This window comes from Lipomyces oligophaga (assembly GCF_038497815.1).
Source record: "Lipomyces oligophaga strain CBS 7107 unplaced genomic scaffold V1516scaffold_4, whole genome shotgun sequence".
NCBI lineage: Eukaryota > Fungi > Ascomycota > Lipomycetes > Lipomycetales > Lipomycetaceae > Lipomyces > [Lipomyces] oligophaga.
Genome location: NW_027117788.1, coordinates 1,069,905 through 1,089,559, shown reverse-complemented (window position 1 = coordinate 1,089,559; position 19,655 = coordinate 1,069,905). Strand labels below are relative to the sequence as shown.

The 19,655-nt window shown below is 44.2% G+C and overlaps 7 protein-coding genes across 7 annotated transcripts; 2 read left to right on the top strand and 5 right to left on the bottom strand.

Moving 5' to 3' along the window:
- Positions 1-167: 167 nt before the first annotated feature.
- On the bottom strand, positions 168-5,248 carry V1516DRAFT_624275 (CCR4-Not complex component, Not1-domain-containing protein; the record flags this gene model as incomplete). Its single annotated transcript, XM_066919655.1, has 5 exons — positions 168-2,246; positions 2,297-2,354; positions 2,403-2,535; positions 2,779-4,210; positions 4,259-5,248. The coding sequence occupies 5 exons, from the start codon at positions 5,246-5,248 to the stop codon at positions 168-170; spliced, it is 4,692 nt and encodes a 1,563-aa protein (XP_066777544.1).
- Positions 5,249-6,852: 1,604 nt separating this feature from the next.
- On the bottom strand, positions 6,853-8,541 carry V1516DRAFT_675600 (uncharacterized protein). The gene is made up of 4 exons (XM_066922274.1): positions 7,881-8,541; positions 7,431-7,833; positions 7,243-7,373; positions 6,853-7,189 (listed from the first exon to the last, which is right to left on the bottom strand). Exons 1-4 carry the CDS (start codon positions 8,094-8,096, stop codon positions 6,938-6,940), a joined length of 1,002 nt encoding a protein of 333 aa, XP_066777543.1. The 5' UTR covers positions 8,097-8,541; the 3' UTR covers positions 6,853-6,937.
- Positions 8,277-8,544, top strand: V1516DRAFT_614390 (uncharacterized protein; the record flags this gene model as incomplete). The annotated part of the gene is made up of 2 exons (XM_066919330.1): positions 8,277-8,443; positions 8,499-8,544. Coding segments are annotated over 2 exons (213 nt in total), but the record flags the coding sequence as incomplete, so codon positions are not given.
- An 87-nt stretch (positions 8,545-8,631) lies between these two features.
- Positions 8,632-11,178, bottom strand: V1516DRAFT_675598 (uncharacterized protein). The gene is made up of 3 exons (XM_066922273.1): positions 11,130-11,178; positions 9,354-11,077; positions 8,632-9,299 (listed from the first exon to the last, which is right to left on the bottom strand). Exons 1-3 carry the CDS (start codon positions 11,131-11,133, stop codon positions 8,658-8,660), a joined length of 2,370 nt encoding a protein of 789 aa, XP_066777541.1. The 5' UTR covers positions 11,134-11,178; the 3' UTR covers positions 8,632-8,657.
- A 189-nt stretch (positions 11,179-11,367) lies between these two features.
- On the top strand, positions 11,368-13,108 carry V1516DRAFT_675595 (PXA domain-containing protein). The gene has a single exon (XM_066922272.1). The coding sequence runs from the start codon at positions 11,486-11,488 to the stop codon at positions 13,082-13,084; it is 1,599 nt and encodes a 532-aa protein (XP_066777540.1). The 5' UTR covers positions 11,368-11,485; the 3' UTR covers positions 13,085-13,108.
- On the bottom strand, positions 12,962-16,173 carry V1516DRAFT_675594 (uncharacterized protein). The gene has a single exon (XM_066922271.1). The coding sequence runs from the start codon at positions 15,942-15,944 to the stop codon at positions 13,332-13,334; it is 2,613 nt and encodes an 870-aa protein (XP_066777539.1). The 5' UTR covers positions 15,945-16,173; the 3' UTR covers positions 12,962-13,331.
- On the bottom strand, positions 16,159-19,532 carry V1516DRAFT_638078 (nucleotide-diphospho-sugar transferase). The gene is made up of 7 exons (XM_066920057.1): positions 19,293-19,532; positions 18,906-19,222; positions 18,818-18,856; positions 18,690-18,768; positions 18,547-18,637; positions 16,540-18,166; positions 16,159-16,486 (listed from the first exon to the last, which is right to left on the bottom strand). Exons 1-7 carry the CDS (start codon positions 19,342-19,344, stop codon positions 16,391-16,393), a joined length of 2,301 nt encoding a protein of 766 aa, XP_066777538.1. The 5' UTR covers positions 19,345-19,532; the 3' UTR covers positions 16,159-16,390.
- Positions 19,533-19,655: the final 123 nt, after the last annotated feature.

The window sequence follows — 19,655 nt, the reverse complement described above, 5'->3', positions numbered from 1 at the left end:
ACACAAACAAAGCAAAACATAATCATTATCTAAGAACATGCTCTATGCAGCTATTCATACTTCATTCCGACATCCCAGGAACTCGCTTTCGCGCTTCAAGATTGCATACGCTCTTTGCAATATGGAGTGCCCACTATTATATTCCGTTAGTTTAAATTATTTCCTTGTTAAATCAGCTTCGCAGTACTTACCGGATGCGGCCGCTGGCACGCATACCTCTCCAAAATCACTCGTGCTATATGTTCCTGCACGTCCTGGTTCTGTATGCCTCCTTGTCCACCATTCTTGTGTAAATACAGCAACAATGACGAAAAGAAAAACGTGTGACTGTTGGGATACCTCAGCTGGTTCGCCATCGCACTAAACAGAAAAAACCGCCCTTCTGCTTCCAGTTCCTCAACTAGTCGCTTAAAAAAGTGGACATACTTTGAGTCTTCATCAAATTTAGCTCCTTCCTCGTCCTCTGCTTCCTTGACATCCGCAATTGCTTGCATTCCTACATACAATACAACCGCATTCATCGCAACTACATTAGTAGTCACGGTGTTAAATCCAAGACCAACATCCGCCGTCGGCTCGGTGGTCAGCTCCTCAATCAATGGCTTCAAGGCGATTAAGTCCGCACTCGTGCTGCTCAAGTATCGATCAATAAATTTCTTAATTCCAAATCGTACAAGATCCTCGCCAGGATCCGTCCCAATTACTGGATCCTCTTTGCAGTCCGGAATTAATTCCAGCTTGAATCCAGCCGCTGTAGGATCAGGCAGCATCACCGATGGTGGAAATGCACTTAATATAACATTCCGCAATTGTATACAGCTTGACGGAACTGCATTACACAATGAATAATGATATTGTGCCAAGAACTCCGGTGAATCATGCAATAACACAAGCACTATTCTCAAAGTTCCTTTGTAAATATAACGGATGCTATCTGGCAGCTCGGATCCAGCAATGTGACGTCCAATAAATCTTAATAATCCCTCAAGTAACTCACTGAAATGCTTCCATCCCCACGTGCGCTTTTGAGAAATATCAAGTATCTTTGGCATAAACATGCGGTGCGAGATTAGTGTCATCCAGGCAAATGTAAATCCGGGGAATGCAAGAGGCTGTAGCGCTTTCAAAATCTCTGCCATAAGCTGATAAAATCCTTCCTGGTATTCTTCACTGATATTTTCAAGTTCCACCCACTCACAGAGAATGCTTGAAAAAAGTCGGAAAAATGGCTGGCTGTTAAATTTGTCGGCTTCTTTCTCATGCACCTGCGCAAAAACAAGGAATAATACGCTCAAAATCCCTTGCAAATAGTTCATTTTCGCCATTTTATCCGTCTCTTCATGCACTTTGAAGAGCATGATCACAAGCTTTGCAAGAGCATCAACTGCAATGACTCCATCTTTCGATACAACAGAATTATTGTTCAGCAAACGGATTTGAAGGTCCTTTGCGTACGCATCCAAGCAGAACTCCATGGCCGATCGGAAAAATAATCCAAAATATTTGTTCTCGTCAAGAAGTCCCTTATCCGCCATTTGCAAAATAAATACATACATCATCTTCTCGCTTTGAGCTGGATGTTGTGTCAATCTTACCCATTCATTAAACACGTATCGCATTAATTCATGATCCGTGATATTGTTACTATTATTGCCTCCAACTGACGGTAGAACTGCATTCTCCAAAGCACGAATAAGTTCAATAGCAATAGGTTCAGGCTGTGCATCCGATGCGAGCATCTCCATCGCCTCCAAGCATAATGAGAAATCGGCTCTCAAGGCGCAAGGATGTTCTCCCAGCAGTGCTTCATGAATTAAATTCGCAATGAAGTCAATCGCAGGTCGACGCCGTGCATGTAACTGCTTTGCAAGATTGACATCTAGCTCCTGTGGATGTACCATTCCCATCCGCATCAGCGTAATCATCACTGGTACATTATATTTGTGTTCATCGTCCGACAAAATCAACCACAAAACAACTTGCTTCGACGTAGCAACCGAGAGATCACAAAGGCGTGCAAGAATATATGCCAAAGTTTCTCGTGACAACTGTGTATCAGCAAGTGTGAACAAAACACTAACGGTAATCTGCGACATCCGTAAAATAATCTGATCACGACCTGGATTTCGATTGGAGGCTGAGAGAATCGAGCTGACCATAGTCTTAATACGACTATCAGTAGGTAACATGCTAAACGATCCTTCCGGGCTCTCTTTCAAGACTTTCAAGAGCGTATCAAGCGCTGTCTAAACAAATTGTTAGAAGGTAAACAAACGAACTCAAATTAAATGCTTACTTGTAATGAAGCCAAGGTCTGATCAAGTGCAGAAGGTGCCTTAGAATTATTCTGGAGTCTGCCAATGTCACCAATGCCAGTCTGTCCCTCAACTTGCTGACCTGACGACTGTGATGTTTGCATGGACAAATCGATCTGATGAGATTGCTGAGCAAGTTGCTGTTGTTGTTGTTGTTGTTGTTGTTGTTGCTGTTGCTGTTGCTGTTGCTGTTGCTGTTGCTGTTGAGCCTGTTGCTGAGCTTGCACTTGCTGTAATTGCTGTTGTTGCTGTTGTTGCTGTTGTTGCTGCTGTTGCTGAAGCATTGGCATCAAGCGTGGCTGCTGACCGTGACCCGGCAATAACATACTTGACTGCGATTGCGATTGAGTTTGCGACAATATCTGCTGCTGCTGTTGAGCATGCTGAAGCTGTGCTTGCGTAATTCCGCCTGCTCCTGAGTAGTCGTAATCGTTGATCCCAGGCAAAGTCTCAATTCCATTACTGTCAAGTCTATACTTTCCAAAGTTATCGTAAACAGACGACTGCTGTCGAGTCAATCCGGGCGCCTTTAGGCGCATAGGATCCGGTAGTTGCATGGAATATCGTGACACGTTGAGATCAACAAAAGGCTGGCTAGGTCGAAGCTCGCGGTGTCGACGACGTGCCAAGTATGCAGGACCTAAAATATCATCGACATCAGCAATTGCCTTATCAACTGCTGTCTTTTGAATTACAGCACAAGCAGCATCTAGATGCTCGTTTACAGTAGTCGAAACGATTTCAGGATTGATAGTTGCCTCCGTATAACCATTTGCAGCAAGCAAAGTACGGAGGTTGCTATTGATACTTTGTCTCAATGGCTCCCTGCAAGTAACAAGAGCAAGATTGCTGGTCAAATACTGAACCATGTTATGTGCAGCTTTCCGAACCTTCTCCTCGTCTCCCTCAAGAGCGAAATCCTTCGTGATTAATTCCTTAGTAGCAATTTGAGCAATCGTATCCGACCGTTCAACTACTGGATTGATAAGTTCACGAATAGACTTCTCGACAGAGGCCTGAAGTGCCTTTCGAAGGACAGCAGATATACCACTCTGGCCAAGTGTAGAACCAGAATAGCTTACAGGAATACTAGAAGCAATGCCACCGGCATCTGGCGCCTTTGCCTGGGCTCTTTCCGGAGTTCTTCCTAAGCCTAACGATAATCTGTCGAAGTCTTGGTTAATCTCTATGCCACTGACAGGACCAGCGTTTGACTCAAGAAGCTCGTTCTTAAGGGGTCTGTCTCTAATTATGGTTGAGGGTTCAAGAGATGAAATATCAAGATCCAAATTCTTGCACAAAACCTCAATTTCAAATTTGAGATTCAGCTTCAAGTCAGCAAACTGATATAACTCTATCATTAGCTTCAGAATTCCAATTAACCAAGGATTAGGAGGCTTAAATATTCGCGACTTCTGCGACTGTTCAAGTACTCGGCAAGTGAAAGGGAGTACAACAATCAGACGATTCGAGTCCAAACCTTCGACTAGTAAATCTTTGAAAGAAATATTCTTATGCTTGATTGGCTTATCGCGTCCAATAGTCAACATTCCAAGCCAGCCTCCCAAATTCTTCAGCCTTGTCCGTTCGGATGAAGATACCACTGTCTCTTGGGCGTTGAGAAGTGTCATGATACTGGCATAGGTTGTATGAAGTATTTGGCTATCCAAATGACTGTCATTGATCAGGCTGAGCATTTGGATATAAAGATCATGATAATTGGGCTCTTGTTTGACTCTTGTATCAACTAAATAGTTGGCAAACCAAGAATGACATCTTCGTTCTAGCAGATTTTTAAGATCTCTAGATTTCTGCTCAATATTATTTATTGCAATATTGTTAACAATGAACAATACTTTGTCTTGGATCTCTTCATCTGGCTCTTCCATAACAATCTTACCGGTGCTGTCGGGTGACATACCGAGAGTAAACCCATTTCCGACGTTCGACGGAGAGCCGGGACTAGCAGGCTCGAGATGCAATGCACGAAAGGGAGGTGGAGGGGGCGTATCATTATTCTCACCAGTCTCGGGCTGGAATGAGTTTTCACCTCCTTCCGACTCGGAAATAGTTACTCGAAGCTTTGATATAAGTCCAGGCTGCACAGCTTCGAGAGAAGGAATCTGGAGGAGTAATGTACAATAGTGCGGGAAAGAACCGAGTCGGGGCTGGAACTGTAGGAGTGCCTGCAAACCAAATTTGAACATCTTGGCTTCGTGAGGCTTCTTTAAAGCCTCCAGCACAAATCTCAGAGCGACTGTTAAAGGCATATCTTCAATTAAATGAAATTGAATGATAGAGCCAAATAATACCGCCGTTGTCGCTAAGGCTGGAAGAGGATAGTCGGGAAAAAATTTATATTCATCAAACAAGGAATGAACCATGCATGCAAATATATCTTGCTTTCTTGGATCATCAGAGACCCGGAGATCTTGGAGGAGAGAAATGACATTACTTATCGACATCTCATGTTCATACATGCGTTGATAGTAGTATTTCATCTGCTTTTCAACTTCAATTGAAAACCCGGTTGCATTACTATTGGCTAGAACAGCAGAGTCATGGCCGCGACCAAGGTTGATCAAACGAGGGTATGCTTGAATGCACTTGGCTTGGACACGCTCCCAATTTTCTACATATTCCAGAGGAACAGTTTGAGACAGTAGACTGTGCAGAAGATCATAAACAACTTGAACATGCAGAGGCATAGAATCTGCAGGTTCAGGCATTTGTAATTCCTGCTGCTGCTGTTGCTGCTGCAGAGCATACTCTGAAGTGGATTTAGCATCCAAAAAATTCAAAATAGCGATGACATAACCCGAGTTATCAAATGCAAGCGCTTGCTCTAGAAAGCTTTGAAGAGAATAAGTTCCTCGACCAGCCAGATATGAGAAAACATCGAGAGTGAAAATGAAAGGTTTGAAATGTACCATCTGCGAGAATTGTTCTTCACTATGAAGCTTTTCAGCAAAAGATCCCATCATTTTACTCTCATATTGTAAAGACTCTATAGAAGCCAGAGTTTCAGGACCCAGGTCCTCAATTAATTTCTGGACGGTTTCCATTGGGACAGTTACATCGACTGGAAACTGATCAATAATAGCTGCTGCGCCTGAGGGAAGATCAGATGAGTAGCGATTTTTCAAAATATTGTACAATTCGTGTAAGTCTGAAGACTTGAAAGCAGGAGGATCGTGCACAATTTGCTGCAATACCACGGTGATGTTGTCGTCCGAGAGTGTGGCTGAATATTGCTGAACTTGATCAGATGCTTTCAACACAGAAACAAATCCTTGAAAGGAATCCGCAAGAATGGTGAGAGCTTTGAATAAAAATCAGTCATCATGAATTGAGAATCCTGAGTAATGGCTTACCTTGAGATTTTAGATCACTATTTGATGAGCTCTTTGCAGGAAGACATAAGATTGTGCGTTGAAATGGATCTAGCGAGAGAGCATCAAAGAAAGTCTGAAGCTGGAAATCTTTGAAGACGTCGTTGTCAGGAGTAGATACAGAGTCTGCAAAGCGATGCGAAATGGAAGGATTTGCAACAAGAATGCTTAATTCGTCAAACAGCAAACGTCGAACTGAAGGATTATCGGGAGCTCTCTGGGGAGACGACGAAAATACAACAGATACAAGACGTCGGAAGTACTTTTGGTATACTTCAGGGCCGTTTTGTTCGCAGAGCTAAAATGAAGTTAGATCCCAAATAATCAAAAGCAGATAACATTCTTCCAAATTGATGAACAAAAAAATTATATAGACTCACATTTCGGATCTGTTTTACAGTTGCGTCCCACTTGTCCTCCTTGATCGTAGATACCAGAACAGCGATCTGGGCACCAACAATCTTGGACAGCTCAGTAGGCCGATTACTATTGCCAGAAGCCAGCGCTGGAGAAAATGATCTGCCTCCTCGTCCTCCAGCCGTCGCTGACGATAAGAAAGACGACGTAGAGTGAATAGAGAAAGAAGAGGACGGGAAATGCTTGGAAGAGGACGCCGAGATTGCTTTCGACGGAGGTCCTCACGAGAAAAACAAATATGAGAGATATTTACAATTGCTGTTGGAAAATACAACTCCTGTTTAGGATCGAACGTTGACGGATCGCAGCGGAATCACGACGGATAAAAAAGTGCTGTAGAAGGTAAGAAATGCACTAAAGATCGACTGTTTTCTGTAGCTGCGTATGACACCGATCAGATCGAATTCGAAGAAGAAATAATCAGAGATGCTAGATAACTTCTATAGTCAATTGTCAAGAAAGATAACTGATCAAGAAAAGAGGGAATATAACAAAAGTATTTTGCGAAAGGACAAAAAAGGAATAGAGACTCAAAACGTACAGATCTCGCAACGGGGAGAATTCCATCCTTGAAAAGTGGTCGTCGATCGCGGTGCCAAAATTTGATCATGACTTTTCGGGTGACATACTGGGCCACAAGCTCCTTGTCACTACCTGAGATGGAGAGAGCGTGTAGTTACCCTCCCGTATACATTTATTTCCCTGGCTAGTACCTACGATACGATGCATTTTACTGGACATCATTAAATAAAATATTTAAATGCTTAAAAATATTAATCGTAATATTGTACAAATTTCTTCACGTTCAATGATTTATTTGGCCGTACTAGGCTCAATCCAGTGACTCCCTAGGTTGGGCACAAAGCGGCCGACGGTTGCCTGATATTCAACATACTCTGGATACTTACTGGCAGTGATGTACTCGGTGAACAGAGTCGAAGCTGTGAAGAGAATGACGTATAAAACAGGGCCGATGATGGTCCAGTTGAGATATCTCTGTGTAACTACCGCTCCCCAGAGATACGGGATGCCCCATATCATTTGCTCACTGAAAAAGTTTGAATGCTATGATATTTGTCAGAGATCATGCTCCGAATAATTTCAGCAATAAAACTTACTCTCGAATATTTGAACAACCCATTAGTGCAAAATCCTCTTTCTAGCTGAGCTTTCGAATAGCCAGCGGGAAGCGTCTTACCTTTACCTTTCCTAGGTCGTTGCTTGTATGCCGTCTTGGCTTGCTGGAAGTCTGTCGGATATATCAGTCTAATAATTCTCGGTTGGCAGTAATCTTTACCAAACTTACTCCACATCTGGTTATCGGCTATAGTTTCAATGACGATAAACCCCAAGATTGATGCAGCAAAAATCAGATCAATAAATCTTAAAGGAATGTCGGCTGATTCGTATAAGATACATCCCGGACTGGTAATGGCAGCAAGCAAGCCCATCTGAATAAACCCAATAAACAAAATTGAAAAAACTTGGAAGACTGTTGGAGGCAAGAGCTTCCGGAGAACTTCCCACCGATAATCTTCTGTCCCTGAGTAGCCTCCCTTGCGCGCAAAGTTGCAAGTTAGCCTGATCCCCCATATCAACACGATTGCAACGTAGAGAATGAGCCGTGCATTGCTAATGTCGTTGATATAGGCGTGATAAGCGTAGGAGAGTATGATAAAGGTAGGATAAATAGACCATAGACGGTCAACCTGTCTCAATCAGCATCACTTTCAACTTCCCTGAATCTCAATCTCACCCATGAATAGTCCTCTGTGATAAATCCCAGAATGATAACAGCAACAGCGGTCATCATGCAAACCGAGAACACTGATGTGAATGGATAGGAAGTCTGGTAAAATTCGCTCCATTTGATTTCTCCGGCAACCAGCTCCGTGATAAGTCGCAATTGATCACCGACATAGATTTCGTCGATACCAATAAGATCAACAACCTTCTCTACTGCCTTCTCCATTGCTGATAATCCTTGTGAATCCTTCTCTGTGATCAACTTCGATGAAGCAGTCTGAGTAGTTATCGCCCAGGATTAACCGCCCACAAAGTGACCTAAGCCGCAACCAAATCTTCCTGTGTAGACACTTTTTGACCAATTAATTATCAGCTTCAAATAGTCTGTCATATTCGTTCACCTAGAATGGCGGGAGATCAAACAATCATCACTCGATCAATGGTTGAACATATTCTTTATCGACAAAAACCCGGATCGTGCGAAATTCGCGAATTCGTTCAGTACAATTGTGCTTTTCCATCTCGAATTGACGCTGCGGCAGACTGCAGACCAATGATTCGATATTTTGCAGTGTAAGATAAAGATATCACTTAAAATTTGGAACAGTAATCTAATATTTTCTTTTAGCTGCAAAACTCAGAAAAACCGTACTATTTCACTAGAAGTGACGGATGCCAAAGACTTGGATTTGAACCCAGTCAAACTACCTCCGAATCTATCTACGCCCTTGCCTAAGGAATGAAATTCATACATTCAACATATATTTTTCACCTAATACCTCACGTTTTATGACACCATTATACTCTGCGGAATACTAACCGAACTGCTACTCTTGCTATCTGTCCGATTGAGCTTCTCTCTCTTCTTTAGTACAGATTTATGTACCACTCGCTCGTCGTCGGGGTTAAATCCAGCTTGGTCTGAACCGAAGTAAGCCCAGTCCGGTGTTTCAGAAATGTAATCCATGGGACCAAACTCGATGCCTTGCTCGAGCAATTGGAAAAACCGCTCATAGTCGATATGTGTATGCCAATGACCATTGATCTTAAACCGCTTTTGAGCAATCAGAATACAACAACTATGTGCATGCTCAGCTGCGATATCATATTCCAGACCGAACTCCGCCAACACCTCGTTCAATCTAATCACAAATACTTTAACCTCTTCATAGAATGGAACATTGGCCATTGTCAACGTGTCTTTAGACTGTGCCTTGAATGCAGCATTGGCGCCACTGGAAGATCCTGTACCGCAATATGTTACTCCTTTAATTTCGACAAAGCAAGGCAACGCATGCTGAACTAGATTCGCATATCCTTGAACGTCATCAGCATTGAATCCTTTCACAAGAGTTAATCTGAAAACAGTTCGCTGTGTGGTCTTCTTGTGAAGGATGTCTAAACACTTGTTGAATCTTTCCCAAAAATCCTATTTGCGTTAGATTTATTTGATAGAAACGTATTTCATTTCACATTCACGTACCCTATGTAACGGTTTATCCACTCGTCGAAGAGACTCTTTGTCTGCAGCATCAATGGAGACATAAAGCTGTGTTACTTGGTTTAATCTTTCGAGTTCGTCTGGATGCTGTGCATTGCATACTAAAAAGCTTGAAATCTGCCTGTCATGTAGCATACCCACAAACTCATTGATATACGGATAGAAAATGGGCTCACCCACTAAACTAAGTGCACAGTGGCGGACTCGACTAGCCTCTGCAAATCTTGCTGCTTGAACACCCGGAACACCTCGCATTTGCTTGATCTTTTTGTAATGACCTTCCAATGCACCCTCCAGAATCGCCTCAGGTGGATCGACTTGCCAGCGCCAAGTAGTACCTACAGGATTGGTACCATGTCTCCAGCAAAATACGCACTTGTTTGAGCATGACAATGATGGTGTTGTCTCCATGCATAAATGCGACTTAATACCGTAGAACGCATATTTGTAGCATAGTCCGCGCCCTCGCAATGCTGACTTCGTCCATCTGCAAATCTTAACTCCTGAATGACTGCCGACAATTGTATAACCTTGCTTAGTGAGGGCTGCGTAAGTTGGTGAATCCTTTCCAACCATTTCCTTCTTGAATGCAGTGGAGGACACTTTTGAATTCTGAATGATCAGTCCCATATCTTCAACATCCACTAGATCCGAGGCTTTTGTCTTTTTCGAGAATGCTACAAAATCTGACACCTTCTCTTCTTCATCCTCAGCCTCCTCCTCCTCGTCAGAAAGTGTAATATCCAAGACCTCCGCTGTACTATTTGGGTCTGCAAGAGTTTCAGCAAGCCTGGACGTCCATCCTTCGAACTCGGCTTCAAAATCTCCTTTCACATTTCCATATCCAATAGGATATGCCCGCGGAGCACCCAGTTTGCCCATATATTTATCAACAAGCTTTGCCTGGTAGCAAAACATGTGATCCCATCCGTTCAGATCACCTAGCCCGAAGACAGAATAACCGCCTAATTTTCGTAGTGGTCCCGAATCAATTCGAAAATCATTATATGTTTCTTTCAATGTTTCGATAAAATAGTCTAGTGGAGATTCAGACTCGTAGGAAGGTAGAACGAAGAGATAGAACGAGGATGCCAACGATGGATTAGGGGTGACGAAATATGAATCAAGATCATCTAAATAGTCGATATTTTGAGCGTTGATTTCTCGACCAGATAATCCAGGATGAGCTCTTAATAACTCTACCAGTCTGGCGGCTGCCTTTTCCGAGGTTCCCGTAATACTGGAATAAAACACATATATATCAGAAGTAGAAGGCAAAGCTCGCTGGCCGTTTGTCTTTTTGCTTTTTCTTGTAAATACTTTAGCACTTCGACTTTTTTTCTGAGATTTTGTTGTACTTGAATTAGTCGAATTCATCGAGTTTAACTTGCGAATTTCAGTGGGCGATAGAGCAGTGTTGCTTGTGAGGGATTCATGAGGAGTTGGTAATGCCGAACCGATTGAAGTGGAAGATGTCATCTTTGGACTACCGGGGGAATCATCTTCGTCATCTTCGTCGTCTTCATCATCAGAAGGTGGTCTTCTAGAGTCTCGGCTGCCAGTATTACGACGTCTTGGAACAGTCGCACGCGGTTGATAAAAGCAATATCGCCAGTAAAAATAGCAGAAGGTGCCTCCAATGATTAGTGGGAATCGCGCTTCATGCCAAAATGAGAGCAGTTTCGAAACGCTTGCGTTTGTGTCTGCTAAGACATTGTCAGCCCCAAATTCATAACATTAATATGAATATAAACTTACACATTTTATCACTATTCTCTACGCGATTAAAAATAAATTGTTTGTGATTTCGTCAACATAAACTTTAGAACGAAAGCTATAAAAATTCAACAAAATTGACATGTTCCTAACTGGGGAACATCGATTTTTGATTGTACAGCAACTGCTTTCCCGATCAGGAGCTGGGATATTCATACGCGGCGCTTTGCTCTTTATTTCTAACTTCAGCCCAAATCTATCCCAGTACATTACTAGGCAACAGTAGCAGCTCGGCAGTTAAAGATATCTCGAAATTCAAACTAATCAGATCAATGCGATAGCGAACTCTGAGCGACACTCGATCAAGGGACCGACGAAGTCTGGAAAGTGATACCTCAATGACAGACGCGCAGAAGCACGATGTGCTTATCCCCGGCGGGTTGGATTGCACTGTAAGCGAACCCGATACTCATACTTCGTTCGAAGGTGCTCGTTCGTTTGACCACACGAGCCATAAGAAGCTGGACAAAGAGTTGCAGACGGATGACGCAACAGCAACACTAATACGGAACATTTTAGTGCCGCCGACATCATTGAGTAAGCCGTTGGACGAGACATTACCTGCTCTATCGTCCTTTCCAGACATTGATTTTGAGCTGTATGCCTTTATTGCACTGATCCTGCGCCAATTTGTACTGGGCTGGTACATAAAAATAACCGGCGACGATATTTCGGATCGCACATTTATCAGTGAGGTCACACAGGTGATTGCGCATGTCACTCGCTCGCTGGAGGAACGGCTGAGGAAAGTCGAGCTGGAGATGTTGCTGCTCGACGATATTCCGTTTGTGTTGGACGCTCATATCCGAGATTTTCGGTTGGCTAGACAAAAAGTAGGCTCCGCATACGCTGCTGGAAAATCTTTTGAGGAAATGTTCCACGCTTTACAACCACATCCGGCGCTGATTCCTCCAGACACAAGCAAGGATGCCGCCACACAAGAGCGCCAGTACCTTTCGGTTTTATCGAAAGGAGTCATATCTGTTCTTTTGCCAACGGATGATTTAAGGTCATCTAATGAGCGAACATTTATTTGCTCTCTACTAGCAGATGTTGTGTTCAATACGGCGATTGATAAAATTAGCGAACCGTTCATGGTCCACGAGATTATATCCAAAGTAATTGAGAAAAGTCTAAAATGCAAGACAAATGACGGCGAAGAGCCGGCTGTTTCTGCTTCAGTTCCCAAAAAATCAACAGGAACTACATCTAGCAACCGATTTCAAGATATATTATCCGAGATATTATCGTCCATTAAAGTCTTCATCTCATCTGCAGTCACCTTTCTTTCGCTCCTTCAGGCAGGTATTGTGTTTTTCATTTCATTCGCACGTACTATTCCCGATGAATCTACCGAATCAACCGCGGCGTCACCACACGGCTCCCCTGCGAGCGCATCGCTTTTGACCATAGCACTTTTCCCGACAATTGCACGACTTTTGAATCTGGGTGCCCGACAGCCTTGGCTAATGTCTACGATCGAGCTTTTGGCGTTACCCTTAGTTCTGCTCCCGCCGGGATCGATAATTGACCGTCTTCTTATCCATTTTTTTAGAACATATGTCCTGACCTCTTCCACGGTATGCTCTGTTCTTCGTGCAGCTCGAACGGCCGTGTTTCCCAATAACGATCCCATGGGACCCCCTCGAGTTTATCCTTCGCCTGATGAGCAGCAAGCAATTCTTGAGCGATTGCGCAAAAACATTCTCCGCATAGTTCCAGGAAAAGTTCGCAGCCAGGTTCTGGGTGACGATGCCATGGACGGTATTCAAGAGCTGATCGCGCCATTCGAAAGCAAGTACGCGAACAAACATCTCATTTATTTTTTAATTGATATCATCATTGTTAAAGTTCTTCCAGAACTTACGGAACAGACACCGGAACACTTGAAACGGTGGAGATTAGGCGAGGATCTGGATCCCACCGTGTATTATTAATCTAATAATCATACCAACGTACAATCATACAATTAGACTGTAATTTTATGCCTACTCTAGCAAACCACCCAGATTTATACAATATAGTCATCTATATGACCGGCTTAACAGCAATGCCTAAATCTGATATGCAAACAACCGAATAATAACATTTTTAAAAGCTCGTGCAACTCCTATGTATCTAAAAAAACAGAGCAACATAATCAAAATAAGACGACGAAAAAAAATATAAGCCAACCAGGATAGATCAAGGAACATAGAGTCGTGAAAATGAAACGACATCGCGACGACAGCAAACACAACCTTTGAAATTTCGAAGCGCAAGACTTAATCGGCAATCTTCACATACGGCTAGACAACGACATGGCCAAAGAACAATGCACCGCGCACTAGTATGACACACAACACAGAGATTAGGACGATAAACTTCTTCATCATCTGAATCGACTTCTCCGGCTCCTGCTATATTATGATGATGCCTACTGCGTCGGACCTGCGAGCTCTCACGGATATTCGTTATTAATGACGCCAGTTTCAGCGCTTCCTCTGTGTATTCATCGTCTTCAAATTCCTCGGACTCCCAATCAAGCTCATCGTATTGTCGTTGCTGATACTGCTCCATTCTTTGGCGGGTCACAATCTCTGGCGCAGCTAAATGCGTCAAAATAACATTGGTCAACTGCCGCTCTTCCAGCGTCTGGGGCATCAAAAGACTCGAAAGAGAAAGCTCCGCCGTTCCAAGCTCTGGGAAAAGTTCGTTAGTCAACGGACGAGAACTTGCAGACCGAGTTAGAACTGCCGACGAAGTTACTTCATCTTCCACATCTGTCACGTAATCATAGTCGTCTTCTTCATCTTCGTCTGGTGAGAAATCTTCTGTGGGATCCTCTTCAGGAAACACTTGATCGCTTAGAAATAAGTCATAATACTCATCGTCGGACATTAACTTCGCGTTCGCAACTATCGAATTCGAATTCGAATTCTCTCTCTCAGAGCCGGAAACGGTCTCACTTTCGGTCGATTGCTCCGGCAGAGTCGAAAACCGCTCCTTTAGGTAGTACACAAACTTGGCAAACAGTACTTCCAACAGCGTAATCATCCACCTCACAAGTCTGTACGCCATTCTAACTCGATATATAATCACAAGCCATTTAAATCGACCGGCTTTGCGATGATTTGCATCTGCTCCGGTCACCGGCTTACCAACGCGAGTATTATTAGTCGCGTAACCGTTATACACAGCAGACGTCTCAGTCCGTGTTGACGTTGCGACCCCATCCGTTACCTCGTATATAGATATGCGTCTTCTTCGTGGTGTTCTCCTCAAAACAGCTCCCGTCCTATTTCCAGAACCGCCAGATAAAAACTGATTCTTCCTACGAGTGTTGATTTTAAAGCCATTACTAAATGCAGCATTAGGTTCTGATAGATCATCCAGAGAAAATTTAATACGGTCGCGAAGTCGAACCGGAGGTTGCAAAGCCGAGGAAGTGCCTTGTCCAGCCACTGGTACATCGTTAATATGCTCAAATCCGGCTTGACGCTGATATTCCAAGGCCTCGAGCCATGTCGATTCAGGAACCGCAAGTACGGGACCTTCAGACATGTACGTTGCCCCTGCAGCAGAAGTCAGGACAACTATTCCGAGTTTCAAAAGACAGGAATAGAAATCTTCTGACAGTGAAATATTGACTGTGCGCACGGAGGCTTGTAGGTTCGACGTCCCTCCTGAAAAAAAAGATGCCAAAATATAGATCGCACCGCAAAGAACAATAACGTACAAAACAGCCAAGTGCGGAGCAAATCCAATCACCCAGACCGTAGGGAAAGACTGAGCGCGTCCGTTATAGGTCGATACGGCGAAATAAACCAGCGACAAAATGCCAAAGAAAGAGGAGGGAATTAACCTATAAACTTGTAAATCAAATATCGACAGCGTGAGATAGGTCAGAAAGTTGAGCGCCCAAAGTAGAGAGATTGTGAGAATTTCGACGGATGGCCTCTGAGCAGACTGAGCCTCTTGAAATGCAAGTGAGTATTCGAACAAGGTCATGCCTGTATCAGGAGACGGAACACGGCCCTGCACAGCACTAGAGAAGGTTTCGACAAATTGCCCAGTACAGAACGCTTTATAGAGAGTCCAGAGGATATCCACACCGGGACACTTTTCGCCTGCTTCAGTGTCGACTGCGAAATATCCTGGAATATAAGGCCCAACAACCGGTGAGTAGCATTTCAGTCCAGTAAGCAATGGACCGACAGCTCTCGTCAATTGATAGACGGCAAGCGAGCCGATCAGCAGACGGGCTATCAACGACAAATTTTGGGGCCTTCTTACCGAAGCGAAGACAACCGTGCGATTGAGAACGACGGCCATGATGATACATAGCTGTGCAAACGGAGACGTAAGATATGCAACGAAGGTTCCGATCCGACGATCTGGAATATCAACTTCTGCGGTCTGTTTGACAATAACTGCAGCCAGATTCCGCAAAATCCGTGCTATCTGAGACGTCAAGGGCGAAGAATAGATTTCCTCATGACTGGAACTAGAGGCAGCGGCACCAGCAGCGACCGAAGAGGAGAACGGCAGAGCGGACGAGGTCAGTACATATTCCCCAACAGTGATCGGTGTATTCGATGACGACAAAGCGGTAGTGAGGGCTAGAGCTGCTGCAGATGACGCAGTTGCCAGAGAGCCGATCCCTGAAGATGACAAAGAGAGCAATGGCGACGAAGATGGGGTGGTCGACTGTACAGGTAGCGATACGACAGTAGCCGGGCTGTCATTCGCAACACGCCTGAAGAGCGACACGGCCACCGACGCCAGCGCCGATGCAGAATCGTACAGAGCTGCCATCGGAAACAACTGCAATGGAAACGAATAACAAGCACAAAAAAAGAAGACTAAAACTGAATTTGATTCCGCAATCGATGCTGCTTGGAGAGGATCTATGCATTCTAATTAGACTCTGTCGTGCCAGAGACATCAGACGAGGCTGGGAGAAAGGACTAGACTAAGTGGATCTAAAAATCAATAATCTGGATATCAAAGTCCCGAGCTGGCTTAATCGGACATGGGTGCTTCAAGACCCAGAACTATCCAGTAATATAGTGTGCTGGTAAGCAGCTGCCCTCCTGACTAGCAGATATACAAACTGTCATCTTGTGATGCTCAATAATAATGCGGTGGCTACTTTTAATAGATTAAATAAATACTATATATATAAAGAGAAAGAAGAGCAGAAAAATAAAAAAGAATCAACGTATGGCGAACGTTATGCAAAATGCCATTTCCCAGAACGGTTAGGTAGTCGATTCATCTTGTTCCGTAGTATGTAAATGCTGAGCGAACAGACGAGCTGGCATATCACTCAGCTCCTCCAGCTTTTGAAAAGGATCCTATCTCAGTCAGCTTTTGGTACTTCACCAATCCCTACAGTTATGAAACTTACCCAAGGAGTTTCTACAGCCTCTTGCTCCTCTGTTAGGTTGATATCTTTGTCAGTATTGCTGCTGTGGCCCAGTCTGCCCGTAGTTGGGGACGTGGGGAACTTCTCCAAATGTCGAGTACCAAACATTGACGCGGAAAAGTGCGTTGCAAACTCGACTATGTTTGGATCACGATCCCATGCATTATACGTTTTCGGCGACATTCTAGCGGTCGAGAAATGAGGCGTTCTGAGCGGACTCCCCACTATCCGGCCCAGTTCTGGACTGATTTGGGCATCTGAACGAGGAGAACCGGTTGATGCAACTGGGGAGAGGACAGGTGGAGATGACAGCGATGGCGAGGTCTCAATAGCAGATAGTGCTAGCAGAGTCTGCATGTCCTTTGCGTCCTGTCCACTAATACGGTTTATCTCATCTTCTTCTTCTGCATCTTCTTCAAGCTCTTGACTAAGTACCTCCCGATTTTCCGCGGGAATAATATTATCGTCTTCTTCTTCAATTAACGCGATCGTGATCGCTTCGGCCTTATCTTCCCTCATCTCCTCATCTAAATCTTCCCGTTCGATACTCGTGCGCGGGTTTAATTTACGGCTGCTGAAATTGTACAAGTCAGTGTTTGCTTTGTTTGAATCGATAGTGACTGGATCCTCACTCAGAACAACTTTTCCACGAAGCGAGTCGACCAGGGTTTCTTCTTCGTCTTCCATTTCATCCTCATCCGAATTTAAGATCTCGTTTTCCAACTTCCGCGCATCTGAAAACATCTTCCTCTCAATCAGCTGCTGGCGGGCAACTGATATATTTCCCGCCTTTCGTGCGGCGGCACGCGCCTGCAAAGCGTCTTCCAGCTCATGTTGACGACGAATATCTTCAGGAAAAATTCGTCTCGGCGCTGGTTCCTCTTCATGCATTTCCCAAGGAAATATTGGTCGCGGTGTCGGCGAAGGACCACGAGGTAGCAGGATTTCCGGTTCGACTTCGAGTTTTTCGGTCTTGTCCTCAGCTACTTCATTATGAGCTTCCGCAGACATTGCAACTGAAATTGGATTCGATATCGTCGCAAAATGCAACTGCTTGGCCTCGATTATCTCAACGGTAGCACTCAATTGCTCAGGATTTAAAACTTCCTCCTGTTGCTGCTGCTGTTGCTGTTGCTCGACGACAGTCGGAACAGGTGCAGCTCGGAACTGCTCAGGAAGATATAGCTCATTATGAGTAACATCTGGTGCAACAAATTGAAAATCAGTTTGCGCGCTATACGGTTTATCCCACGCATTCTTGTACACGAATGACTTCGGCAAGCCGGAGGCTTCCCCCGAACCACCTTGAGGAGGAGACGAACGCGATCCGTCCCAGGCTGGAGGAGCATCATGAGGCTCAATTGCGGAGAAGCTCGGATCGTCGTGGGGCTCGTGGGGCTCATCGGGCAAATGATCCCTGACTGAGTCGTAGACAGACCACCATCTACGGAGCAACTTCTCGTTAACGTCCGCAGCGGTTTTTTCATACCAGTCGGGAAACGCACGCGACTGACTTTCAGAGGGTCGAGGTCTATTCCATGGCTTAGGAGATCCAATAAAATGGCAAGCTTTTGCATTCTTAGAAAAGTGAGCAAACGCCGGCGCGTATCTATGATTTACTTGTTAGTGAACATGTACAACAAGGCAAATTGAGGCATTCAATAACTGGATTCAAAGTTTCTAAAGCGGGGGAGCCATGAAATTTCAAATTGTGGAGGCGTCTCGCCATCCGCCCCACAATGGGATTTTGACTTTTTTTGGTTCCCTGCCCAGACTGATTCCGTTATTAACATTCTTATGAGTACCAGTTCAGCAATCAAAGTTGCAGAAACGTAAACAAGCCATTTGCCCACAAGTAAGTGCGTGCAAGGAGTTTGTTTCCAGCAAAGGGTAAGTACTGGTAACCATCCTGAAACTTTGGCATAGCGAGATAACTTGCTCCGGCTGTCTAAACTGCTCAAAAAAGTAGCAAAATGTGTTAAAACTTACTGATACGCTGAAGTAGGTGTAACATTGTAAAGGAAAGGAAGATGATTCCAGTTTGAGCCAAAATAAGTGTTCAACAAGCCTTGATCTCCACCTAAAAAGGTTAGACGTAACATTTTTACAAAACCGAAGTAGATCGAACATACCATCAAAAGAAATACCGGACTCGGCAAGCGAGTGGAGTCCTTGAAAATCTTCACTGCTAGGAGTAAAAACTACTAGGCCCTAGGAATAGTCAGAATCTCACGCGAGAGAGATATTCGGATAGTCTTACACTGTTAAAAATATCCGGCCAACCGGCATCAGGACAAGCCTAGGATAAACTCAGTACCAAATACAAAGATTGATCAACAGTGACATACAGCAACAGTTCCAGGAACTTCAAAGAGATCGTCAAGATTTTCGAGAGGTAGGACATCTGCATCGAGATATACAAGTCGACTGAATTGGATCTGATTCCAAGCCAAGATCTTTGTAAACGAGTATAGCAGATCTGGTCTACCCAAAGCAAGCAAGTTACCAGGCGAAGGATTCGCAATTGCAGGAATTCGAATAACGACATCAAATGAATATTCAAGGACTGACAGCGTATGCTCGGAGAGGTTTGAGGCAACTGCAAGAATCGCAAGTTTGCGACTGGTTCCCGTATCACGCAACGCCTTTGCTAACGTCACGGCTCCTGGGGAGAAGGACTGACGTTAATACATAGATTCCCGAACTAACAGAATATAAAGATACTGTTTACGTACCGGGAAGATAGCTATCATTCAGAAGAAGAGAAATATAAGCTGTCTCCGCCATTGTATATGTAACTCAAATATTTCGAAGAGACAATGCGAGTATGAACAGTCGATCAGAGATCGCAAACAGGGTATATCTGTATCCAAATGGTACACGGTACCAGCAATCCAAAAGTAGCAGACCTAAACTAAGTGCAACTAGTCCAAAAAATCGAATCTTAGTAGTATAGTTAAGATATGAAGACAGAATTGTTGATGTTGATGAGGTTGTTTATATGGGGCGGCTCTCCACGTGGTTGGCGGAGGTTGCCCGAGGATGCGAAAGGGACAGACTCGGCATGAACAGCAAGTGACCGTAGCGTCAGGCCGATT

What these genes read in the sequence shown, in the direction of transcription:
- V1516DRAFT_675600 (XM_066922274.1), bottom strand. Translation starts at nt 8,096, where the DNA reads ATGGAGAAGGCAGTAGAGAAGGTTGTTGATCTTATTGGTATCGACGAA. An exon ending in TCACAGAGGACTATTCATGG is followed by an intron (nt 7,834 to 7,880) that starts GTGAGATTGAGA and finishes TGATTGAGACAG; the next exon opens with GTTGACCGTCTATGGTCTAT. An exon ending in AGCCGATAACCAGATGTGGA is followed by an intron (nt 7,374 to 7,430) that starts GTAAGTTTGGTA and finishes TATATCCGACAG; the next exon opens with ACTTCCAGCAAGCCAAGACG.
- V1516DRAFT_675595 (XM_066922272.1), top strand. Translation starts at nt 11,486, where the DNA reads ATGACAGACGCGCAGAAGCACGATGTGCTTATCCCCGGCGGGTTGGAT.
- V1516DRAFT_675598 (XM_066922273.1), bottom strand. An exon ending in TGGATAAACCGTTACATAGG is followed by an intron (nt 9,300 to 9,353) that starts GTACGTGAATGT and finishes TAACGCAAATAG; the next exon opens with GATTTTTGGGAAAGATTCAA.
- V1516DRAFT_638078 (XM_066920057.1), bottom strand. Translation starts at nt 19,344, where the DNA reads ATGGCGGAGACAGCTTATATTTCTCTTCTTCTGAATGATAGCTATCTT. An exon ending in GAATGATAGCTATCTTCCCG is followed by an intron (nt 19,223 to 19,292) that starts GTACGTAAACAG and finishes CCTTCTCCCCAG; the next exon opens with GAGCCGTGACGTTAGCAAAG. An exon ending in ACACCTACTTCAGCGTATCA is followed by an intron (nt 18,167 to 18,546) that starts GTAAGTTTTAAC and finishes AGTAAATCATAG; the next exon opens with ATACGCGCCGGCGTTTGCTC.
- V1516DRAFT_675594 (XM_066922271.1), bottom strand. Translation starts at nt 15,944, where the DNA reads ATGGCAGCTCTGTACGATTCTGCATCGGCGCTGGCGTCGGTGGCCGTG.